This window comes from Lipotes vexillifer, unplaced genomic scaffold, assembly GCF_000442215.2.
Source record: "Lipotes vexillifer unplaced genomic scaffold, Lipotes_vexillifer_v1.1 scaffold776, whole genome shotgun sequence".
In the NCBI taxonomy this organism is placed as follows: Eukaryota; Metazoa; Chordata; class Mammalia; order Artiodactyla; family Lipotidae; genus Lipotes; species Lipotes vexillifer.
The window spans coordinates 1,364,591-1,376,269 of record NW_006777292.1 but is presented as its reverse complement, the minus strand read 5'-3'; the positions used below and the strand labels follow the sequence as shown (position 1 = coordinate 1,376,269).

The following is an 11,679-nucleotide window of genomic DNA, read 5'->3' as shown; positions in this document are numbered from 1 at the left end:
TTCCCTACATCCTTGTTGTTAAATTGTACAACTTCATCTGTACCTCAGAAAGGTCAGAATAATTCAAAAATTGTTACAAAGTATTGAAGTTAAACTTTTCTATTGCAGAAGCTCCTTCAGCTCAAAAATTTTAACACCCTGATGGCAGTGGTAGGAGGCCTTAGTCATAGCTCCATTTCCCGGCTCAAAGAGACCCATTCTCATCTTTCTTCAGAAGTTACAAAGGTACAGTGGATCAGATGATAACCCAAGTAAAAAGTTCGTTTGTAAATTGTTTGGGGGTAGGATGATCCTAACAAATGTCACTCAGAAAGGGAAAGTTTTCTTCTTAGACAATAGGAGGTTACAGCCATACCACCTGGAAAAACAGATTAGAGGTGGCAGCAAGTGTCCTAATAGGAATGCGTTGAACACCATTAACATATTGCAGTTGTAAATATTCAAAAAATATGTGTTTGGTGCTTACTATGTGATAGGCAATGTGAAATACATGGGGGTTACAAGGCAAATATGACAGAAATCATTCCTACCGTCCTCAAATGAAGTCATTGAACACCTGCTCTCTTCATAGTACTGTGTTTAACACAGTGGAAGACACAAAGGAAGGGGAGACAGAAAGAAATCTTTTGTATAGAAAGCCCTCAGATTTATAGCTCAGTTTTCAGGGATTAAAAAAAAAAATTTTAAGCAATGATTGTTTCCCAAACTGAACTTTTTCTGCCATATTTATTTCCAGACCACAATAATATTTTTCCTTATTGAGCAAAAAAGAACATTTCATCCTTATGAAAAGATTTCCTTGGAAGCGTGTACTTTGTTATATCAGTAGGGACACTTTCAGCTGTTAGTTAAAAAAAAAAAAAATCTTGGAATTGCTTAAACAATAAGGAAATAGATCGTCTCACATACCTAAAAGTCCAGAGGCAGGGCCATGTCCAGGCATGGTCTTATCAGAGCTCTGGCTCAGTTGCTCTGTATTCCTCTGAGTATGAGGTTTTTGTTTTAGTTTTTGTTTTTCATCGGATTGGTTTCCCTCCTGATTGGGCTGTCTGCAGCAACGGGAAAATTATGCTTTCTTGTTTATGAAAGTTGGAGATAGGGAAAACCTCTCTTCAGCTCTACACCCATGGAATAAAAGACCTTCTTTTTTAGACAGATTGGACCATCTCAAATCACATGCCCACCCCTGGGCCAATAACAGTATCCAGAGGAATACAATGTACTGATTGGCTTAACTCTGTGTTCCTGAACCAATCACAAACCAGAGGGATGGAATTATGAAGATGGTAGATCAGAACCCATCCTTGGATCTGGGCATGGAAGCAGCGTCATCAAAGAGTAGACTGATCAAAAGTAGACACATGGATCTATTAGGAAGGTATGGCTGCCATTAGGCAACCAACAATAGCTTGTGCATATAAACAGGAGAATATAAACCACAGAAGCATTGCTGAGTGACCTCAAACACTGCACCCTTTCCAAGTATAACGGGGCTCATTATGTGTTTCATTTTCCTTTAGATTAGTAATGAATTTCCAGTAAAGAGCAAAACATATTTTAAATGTTGTAAAGAATAAGAATTCAGTGGAGGCTCATAGAAGCTTGCAACCACCAGTATGTCTTCAAAAATTATTTATTTGAACTCCTCTTTCTTACAGAAAAGAAAACTGAGGTCCCCAAAAGTGAAGTGACTTGCTTAAGGTCACCCTCCTAGTTAGTGGCAGAGTCCAAAACCACAGCTATCTCACACATCAGTATGACTGTTCCTACCCCATACTGGCCCCTTCAAGTTATATCTTGAATGCAACTTTCTTGGAACAACTAGGAAATTTTAATATACTACATACTTCAATACAATACATGCTTGTATTTGTGGATTGTAATATTTCCATGAATTACAAAATGCTTACATATACATGATGCTATTTAACATCTCAACACCCCTAGTAGGTAGGCAGAGGTGTGGGCTATTTCTTTTTTGATGCAGAATGGAACAGGCTGTCCAACTCACAGCCAAGCCTAGTACATTTTTCTAACTTTCTTTTCCCTGGTTAATATTTCCCTGCATCAACGTTGGTGCAACTGATACTTCTTTCAGTAGGCGAGGAATTTCCTAGCCACACACTGTTGGGCCTGAGGGTGGGCAGAAGGGAAGGCTGTTTGAAAATACTACTTTTCCATCTGTTCCCAGAACTGGAATGAAATGACGGAGCTGGTCTCCTCCAACGGCAATTACTGTAATTACCGCAAGGCCTTTGCCGACTGTGATGGCTTCAAAATCCCAATCCTTGGCGTCCACTTGAAAGACTTGATAGCGGTCCATGTCATTTTCCCAGACTGGATGGAGGAGAACAAAGTGAACATTGTGAAAATGCACCAGCTCTCCGTTACCTTGAGTGAACTGGTCTCCCTACAGAGTGCCTCTCACCACTTGGAACCCAACCTGGATTTGATCAACTTGCTCACGGTGAGTCCAACGGACTGGAGTTTGTGCTAATAACTCTCCTGCACCTCACTTCCCAGCGTATGCAGGAAGATCCACGCCAGCAATTCACAATGGGGGTGGGGGAGGGGTTGAATTCAGGGTCAGTAGATGCGAAGAAATCTCAAAGGATGAAGGGAGGGAAACTCACACCTGTAACCCAAGTGACTTGAGACACCAATCTCCGAGCAAAGAAAGTTCCCTCTGCTTTGAGGGTCCCAGTCTCAGCTTCCACGGCTCTGGCTTCTGCAGTTCTTAGAGAGGCCCTCCAGCCCTGTCCTAAGCACCTCATTACACTCATCTAATTCGTCACCTCCTTCTATATGCCCTCAACTCATCGGCTTCTCTTGATCCTCACTGCACTGCTGTAGTTGAAGCCTGGAGTAATGCGGGTACCTCCTCTGGGATCTCCCTCCCCATAACCACCACCAACCTCCCCAAACCACCAGACGCAGGTCCCAGTCTGCCACTGGAGCCCTTCACGACTTGTTTTCTGACTATCAGTTTCTCCTCGTTTGTCATCACCTGATCCCGCATCACACCTGCCTTTGAGGAATGTGGGACTTACACTTTCCACCACAAATTGCTGCCTTCTACTTTCTAGCTTTGCATTTTCTTGGAAAATTCCTTCCTTACCCACCCCCCCAACCCCACCATGACTAGCTTAAATTCAAAAGCCTCTATCTTTCTGGAGCATTCTCTGTTTCCTTCCAAAGCAGTAAGGCATCTGTCACATGTGTTGCCCTTGTACTTTGTACTTTCTTATCTATAGGAGGTATCACTTGACATTAGATTCTTTTTCTATTTACCTGCCTTATACATCGCCCGTCCCCAGCACCTCTCATAGTATTGCATAACATCTTAACGGAAAAACCTGAAAGAACTTTTTGGCCCACCCAATACCTGGCATATTTAGGAGCTCAGCAGATGAACTGGGTGCTGTATTTAGGAGTGGGTTGGAAGAAATTCACCTACTGCTCATACGTTCTGGCCTTGGTGGCACACACCATTAGCTGGTCTCTAGGTCCTAGCACTTTTAGACACACAGGTGTGTAGTAGAGAACATTTCCCATTGGCTGCTTCTTTGTCAGGGGGAAAGAGGCATAAGCAAATTTTCTCACCCTTGCTTAGACAAGTGGAGGAGCAACTTCCTTGTTTGGGTTTATGACACTGTAGCATCTGAAACTTGGCTGCAACACCGAATTGACTACTTTCCTCCAGTGGCCATGGGGAATGAAAACAAGAACCCCTCTGGAACTCCAAAGAGCTAAATCCTCTCGGACTGCTGCATTGGGATAAGAGTGCAGTTCCTAGACCTTCTCACAAACTGTTCCTAGAACACAGAATTGTTTACCAAAGAAGAGAACCCCTAGGTGTAGGCAATAATGGCAGCTGCGTTCTTAGTATAAAGCAGAAGTAGCCAACACACAGAAGCACAAATCTCTTGGGGTTGAGTTTGTGTAACAAATAGTAAACACCCAGACATTCTCTATTAGGGTGGGGGAACCTCATAATAATCCAGGCAGCTGCCTTTATTAACCATTTGCCATGTAAATCTGTTTCCATGAATAAGTGACCAGAGTTGCCGCCCCAATCAGACTGTAACCCCACAGCCACAGGTGATGTCTGAAGACCAGTCTCAGGGGGTAGCCTAGGCTCCAAGTGTCTGTGCTCAGGCTGCCTCCACGAGCTGGGGGAGAACTTCATGAGCAGCTGCCTATGCTGGGCAATTCCTCATCTGGATAAAAAATAATGATGGAGTAGGGAAAAGAAATTTGAATTGTAAATGCAGCAGGCAACATCAGGACAGATATTTGAGAAATACTAAAGGATTTGGAATGAAATTTTGGGGCTGCAGATGGAAAATCTGAACTCCAGAAGTAAAAGCTAAGAAGTAATTCATTTTTGCTGGAAACAAAAGAAAAAAGAAAAAGACTCAATCTCTCAGTCTCTCTGTGTATCTCTCTCTCTCTCTCTCTCTCTCTCTCTCTCTCTCTCAGGAATTGAAGGAAAATTTAGAAGCCACCAAGCACCATATTTAGTCACAGCAGCTTTGTATAGTATAGTGTAATATAGTGGCAAGAATCTCAGATGGGAGACATAGCTTTTTGTCCTGCCTCTGCAGTTACTTAGCTTTGTCTCCTTGCTAACTATTCTTTTTTTTTTTTTTTTTTAAATGGAACTTTTCCTTTGTGTGGTTTTTTTTTTTTTTTTTTTAATTGGAACTTGTCCTCTGGGGTTTTTTTTTTTTTTTTTTTAATTTATTTTTGGCTGTGTTGGGTCTTCGTTTCTGTGCGAGGGCTTTCTCTAGTTGTGGCAAGTGGGGGCCACTCTTCATCGCGGTGCACGGGACTCTCACTGTCGCGGCCTCTCTTGTTGCAGAGCACAGGCTCCAGACGCGCAGGCTCAGTAGTTGTGGCTCACGGGCCCAGTTGCTCCGCGGCATGTGGGATCTTCCCAGACCAGGGCTCGAACCCGTGTCCCCTGCATTGGCAGGCAGATTCTCAACCACTGCGCCACCAGGGAAGCCCCTTGCTAACTATTCTTGACTTTGGATTTTTCCTAAAGGGTTTTGTGCTCATTTGTAAGATCTCATCCAGCTCTAAACTTCTGTGGTGCTAGATGTAAGGAATGGTGGAGCCTTGGGACTAAGGAACCAAGTGTCAACCTAATTCTGTGGTTCCAGCCCAGTGGCTCATCAGGATAGCAGTTCCGCAGATGAGCACGATTGTCAAGCCAGTTCCTATTTAAAGCCAAAAGCCTTCCTCTCTCCCCACAACCAAGGAGAAAGTTCGGTGCATTCATTCTTCCTGGCCCTAGGCAGATTAATCTCCTCAGAATGAGGATGGAGGAGACTCCCAGGAGGTGTTCATTGGAGCCCAGTGAGCATTTCATGAACCACATACATGTTGAGATTAGAACCATACGTTGACTGCAGCTGCCCAAATGCATGTGAGGTCATTCTTATTAAGCACAGCATTGAAGGGGTGATTCTTTTTGCTCCAAGACTCTAGGTCAAGTTTCTGCCTGAAGTGACTGCTTCTAAACATGGTCCCAGGTGAGGAAGCTGGTATGATTGAGAGCCCTGGAAGAAAGAAAATGAGAACTCTTAAGTTAATGAACAATTACTAAATGCCTGCTCTGTGCAGTAGGCTGTATAGCAATGCCTGAACTTTCTGTAATAGTTGATTACAGTTTTCACAGCACTTTTCACATACATTTCCTCAGTAGATTCTCACACACACCCTGTGATGTAGCCCGGGCAGGTCAGAGGGTGTAACATCACCCCTGCCCCTTCCTATTTTAGAAATGAAGAAGCTGCGATTCCTAACAGACCAAAGGCTTGCAAATAGCCAACTTCTGAATCCCAGTTTGTGGCTCTCTCTCTCTCTCTCTCTCTCTCTCTCTCTGATGGACATTTACTCTGTAATGTGGGAATATTGCTGACATTTACTTTATTTTGCATCTGTGAAAATTAAATAATCTCTCTCCCTCTTCATGGGTGTGTAAAGAAAGAGTTAATTACAAAATGAAATCTATGCGAGCAGGGACTATGTTTGTCATTTTTATCATTGTAATCTGAGCCCCCTGAACAGTACTGGGCACATGAAGGAAAGAGGACCACACCACCAAACTGTTAGGATTTGTATTGTTCCCCTTTTTAGGGAAGATCTGGAGAAGACATTTTCCACTGTGATCCCAATTCATGTAACCAGGAGCTTTTAAACTGATGCTTCTTGTTTCATGGTATACGAAATAGTCTGATTTTTTTTCATAGTATTTTTAGATCTATCAGTTACATTTACCATTCTGAGTATATGCAAATTACTGGAAAGCCCCTGTATTTTTACAATCAAAGAAGAAGAAGAAGAAAGAAGAAAGACGAAGAGGAGGAGGAAGAGGAAGAATTGCAAAAATGGTGAATGGAGATAGTTTGATGACAAAGTGTGTGTTATTTTACAATTCTCCAGTCAAGACAATGTCGGTCCTAAGGTGCAGACTAAATCCACAGCCATCTTTGCTGATAGGCTTGGATGTAAAAGCAGCAACCTGAAACAGTGACTCAGAACATTTTTTAGAAACAAACAAGCTTAAAATATGTTAGACACAAATAAATATTTTTGAAACCCCATTGACAAGCTGCCTATATTATTTAAAAGGTGCGTAGGAAGTAGAACAGATCACTTTGTGCAGGGCCGTAAGGCCCAGAGGAGATCCGAGAAAGCAAGTAGGATCGCGGCTTGGAAAGCAGAGAGATGGCTAGAGTTAACCCAGAAGGCGGCTCTGCACTCGTGGATGAGCACAGTGGCATTTGGCTGCTGCACTGACTGGGAGCCAAACCCTGCAGTTCCCATCTGTGTGGCCCTCTAAACAAATCCCACTGGACACCATTAGCTCATTTAATCCTCACAATAATCCTGGGAGGGAGCTATTATTGATGATTCCCATTTTACAGATCAAGAGACAGACTCAAGAAGGTTAATGACTTGCCTAGGTTCATACGACCACTAATAAATGGAGAGCAAACATTGGGAGAAAACAAAAATATTTCCATCATAGAGTCAGATATCTGTCCATCTGACATATGAAAATACTCAGGGATGTTCTGTGCCTTTTGAAAGAGCGTCTCGCCTATTTAGTGTGTGGCTTATTTGGGTTTCTGGTTGGATGTTCTTGCACTGCTGGCATCTCCCTTCCAGCAGATGCCAGTGCTGTCATCAGAGGAAGAGTCAGGAGGACAGGAACATACTCATCAAAGCCCGGATTAACTCCTGACAACAAGGAAGTCAAAAGGAAGAAGTCAGTCAGTTTTCTGTCTATGTCGCATTCACAGTGCAAGGTAGCAAACTAGGACTGGGATTATAGAGGTGGAATTACAAATGTACTGTCTCCTTTCATGAAGCTTAGAGACCAGTAGAGTCTTCTGTTGTGGAATTTACAAAACAGTGGGCAACTGCCCAAGGCAGATGTGTTTTATCTGGCCCACATGGAATCATAAAAAAAATTATTAGTTGCCAGTGCTTAAAAATGAGGATATTTTATATAAAACACTAGATTTCTGACTTCTCTTGACAAATTAGATGTGGCAATTGTCATCAAACTGACAACAATTTGCCTTAGATGAGTAGTGGCTATCTCCCATTCATCAGTGATCACACCTTCCCCTATTGCTTCCCTAACCCAGAAATCCAGTGTCAAATTCCACTCAGCACAAATTTTTCTTATTGTTGAGCTAAGAGGAGAGATCCCCAAGTTAATCATATCTGCAAAAGTCTTTTACCAAATACATTGTTATACCAATGTCTCTATCACAATATCCCTTTCATGCATCTCCCTTCACTCTTTTATATGGTGGGCTGGTTCCTCAAAGCATTTGTTTGTGACATGGGGACAGTTCCTCTCCTGAAAAAAGGCAGGGCCCCTGGAGGTAGAAGTGACTGCTGTTCAGAGGAAGGTGGATACAGTGTGCATTCTTTGAGAGCATGATTTTCATGATCTGAAATGATACTGGGGCAATTTTATAGTAAAGTCAATTTTATTATGCTTAAAAAAACCTTTAGATGACAAAGTCTAGATAATGCAATACATGACCAGATATATGAAATCCTTAATTTAACTGCTGTATTTAGTAGCTAGAATAGTGACTACAATGGTCCCCGCCATATATTAGGTGACCAATAAATGTTTGTTGAATGAATGATGCAAAAATGACAGTTTATAATGCCAGTTTCTTTTTTAAAAAAATGAGATAGAACAGCAAGACAAATCCTTGAAAGACATCCTGTGCCTCTGAGTTTTCTCTTGCTCCTAAGCACCAGGCCCTGAGCTGGAGATAAGGGATCCTTGATGTTACAGGCTAGGACCAGGGACAGGTGTATAAAATAAGACTTGGAAATGGCATAAAGCCTTTCACATTAAGCCTTTATCTTTAGACAAAATATATCAAAGGAAAATTTTCATGCTTAAAATTGTCAGAGAAAGGACGGGACACCTGGTTCTCTTCCCTGTTGATAAAATGGTATGATTCATCAGGTACTTAACATTGAAGGGCACGTGTGGGAATTATCCAGGCTTATTTTAAATCTTATGACTTCTGTTTTAGGTAAATGGGACCATGCATTGTAAGGTTTTGCAGATTTTATCCACACAGTTCAATCTTCATTTACATTCTTATCCTTGCCTACCCTAATCTTTCTCTGTCTTTATTTCTCCAAGTCCTCCCAGTTAGGTCCCAGTTCACAAGTTCCTCTGTGAATCCATCCTGATCATTTCTGTCCTCAGTGGCCCCCACACATAATAATAAAAGTAGTTGTAACAGCTGTAATAATAACAATAACATCAACAACACCAGATTACATTTCCTGAGATTTCACTGTGTACTAGGTCCTGTGTGAAGTACTTTACATGCATTATTTCATTTGATCCTGATAAAAACCCAATTAAATAGGGACTTCTGTGATCATTTCCATTTTACAGAAGTAGAAACTGAGTGTCAGAGAGGAAATAACTGGCTCAAGGCCACAGAGCTAACCAGTGGCAGGCTCAGAATTTGAACTCAAACCCACCAGTCTCCAAAACCTCTCCCTCATGCTTTACACGCTGCCTCCCTGAAAAATTCCTATAGCACTTAGAGCGGGGCAACTTCCTTCACATTTAGCATGTGTTGCCTTTTGTTGATGTGAATATACCTTTTTGTGTTCAGGTCCTATTTAGTCAAATAAAGTGTCTGGCCCTTGAGGGCAGGAATGATTTTATACCATTTTATATCACCAGAACTTAGCACAATGCCCTGAAATAATAGAAACCTATTAATTGCTCCTTTATTTCTGCAGTTCTTTAGTCAAACCTCCAAGACACCATTTATTCCATTTCCAAGTCTTATTTTATACACCTGTCCCCGGTCCTAGCCTGTAACATCAAGGATCCCTTATCTCCAGCTCAGTGCTTGGTGCTTAGGAGCTACTCAATAATTATCGAGAAAAATTGAGTCAATGGTTCTTATTGATGCTGATGACCACACTAGGTTTAACTTTTTTCTTTTTAAAATTTCGTTTTCCGGGACTTCCCTGGCGGCCCGGTAGTTAAGACTCCACGCTTCCAATGCAGGGGTCGTGGGTTTGCTCCTTGGTTGGGGATCTAAGATCCCACATCCTGCGTGGCCAAAAAATAAAATATTAAAACTTCTTTAAAAAAAATTTCATTTTCCACCTCTGCATGCTATCTTTTTAATGTTCTACATTCACTCAAGTTATTAGACATTGAGCTTAAGCATTCAGTTTGGAAAAATTTCAGTAATGTAAATAAGTAAATAAATGATTCAACATCCTTATTTATCCCTTCTAATTTGTTGTAGCTTTCTCTGGACCTCTATCACACAGAAGATGATATTTACAAACTATCACTGGTGCTGGAACCTAGAAATTCTAAATCGGTGAGTATTGTTTTCTCTCTCAGGTTCAGTGACAGACACCATTATTTTTTATTTACAATAATTGACCATTACAGTAGTGCTTTGTGATCTAAAGATTGAAGAATTAAAAAATCTATATTCTTCCCATTTTACCAGTGGAACAGCTTAGCCCTGACAGATAATTATTTCTTCACATTAGAAGCTAACAAAGAAGAACGTCATTTCCAGTTACTCTGTTTTATTGTTGATCTTCCATGTTCCCTCTGAGAACCTGCCCCGCCCCCAAAAAAGAAGGAACAATAATTTGAATGACCATTCTAGGCTTTTTTTTAAAAAACTGATGCTACATAAAATTAGATTTAATAAATTTTAAATACCCTAATCATAATTCACAAATTTCTCTACTAATGATTCATCCAGCTCAGAATTTCAGTATCACATTGGATAGAGTCTCACTTAATTGATAGCTGACTCTTAGTAAAGGAACATTATATAATGAGTTGAAGAAACTGCATTACTGAATGTACACTGCTCATTACTCTTAGCAAGTGGACTGTAGCTCAGATATGCTTTGCACTAGTAAAAAAATAAAATATCTGGGCGAATATGAAATTTACAATGAGGATGAGGTTTGCATGTTGAAAAAAAAATTTCTGTCTGCTTCTTATATCCTGAGATCTGTTTTCTTATGAAGGTCTCATTCGTTACCTCTGTACCAGTTGAGTTCTGTGGCATGTTGCCAGCAACCCTAGGGCCTAAGTCTGTCCATCTATTAATACCTACAACCATTCTGAACCATCGAACTGAAAGAGGCAGAATGACTGTGAATGCTGTTCACAGTAAAGGCCAGGTGGGAGACTATGAACTTGAGTCTGAGTCAGTTGACCTGGTAGCATCTGTTCTTAAAATAATGTCTGTAGTGGTCCATCACCATGTTCCCCTCCCTGCCAGCCCCAAGAAGCCCATCTCCTGGGGACACTGCAGAAGGTAGCCATGTGGGAAGATACAGCACAGGCAAAGGGGGGGGTTAGGACCAGACTCTTCAAAGTTAGCGTGATGAAGAGAGAGCTAGAAAGAAAAGTAAGGTTACTGAAAAAAAGGAATTCGTAAGCTCCTCCCTCATTCCATAGCTTTGGTGTGATGAAGCTGTTCTGTACGTGCACACACAGCATTGCCACCTCCTGACACCTTCCTTTACCTATAACTAGGCACCTTAATTGCCACCTGTTGGTTGTTGGATGCCTGGCAGGTCATAATATATATGTTATCTCATTAACTCTGTTAAGGAAACAGTCTGGTGAGCATAGGTGTCTTACACAGACCACAGAGCCAGTCAGTAGGAGAATTTGGACTGGTCTCAGGACTGTCTGCCTTCACCGCCTGTGCTTTTTCTACAGCGTGATGCTGCCCATTATTTTCCCACCACCCCTTGTTCAGAAACAGGGTAAGAATGACGATTTTAGCACACATGCATGACTTGTGCCTTTTAGATTTACTTTGGTTTATTTTCAGGATCAAGTTTTACCAATTTTAGGAGACATTTCCATCCAACATAAAAAAGTCTTTTTATCTCTTGTAAAAGCAAAAGCTTTCAAAGCCCCTTCCAAGTGCTAAAATCCCATGAATCTATGAAAACACATTTCTCAATCCCTTTCTGTCTCTTCTCTAAGTGGAATGTCACCTTATTTTGTATTTAGTGTTCGACGCATACTGGTAACTAAGAACAATTTCCCGTCAGGATTATATTCCTGAGAGCCTGTAGCTTTTTTTTTTTTTTTTTTTTTTT

The 11,679-nt window shown here is 41.3% G+C and overlaps 1 protein-coding gene across 2 annotated transcripts in view; it reads left to right on the top strand.

Annotated features, from left to right (window-relative positions):
• Positions 1-11,679, top strand: part of RASGRP3 (RAS guanyl releasing protein 3) — a 42,589-nt gene that overhangs the window by 10,510 nt on the left and 20,400 nt on the right. For both annotated transcript variants that reach the window (XM_007450945.1, XM_007450946.1), the window contains 3 exons: positions 109-225; positions 2,192-2,467; positions 9,837-9,914. In XM_007450945.1, the coding sequence (XP_007451007.1) occupies positions 109-225; positions 2,192-2,467; positions 9,837-9,914 (471 nt within the window). The remainder of the gene's footprint in view (positions 1-108; positions 226-2,191; positions 2,468-9,836; positions 9,915-11,679) is intronic.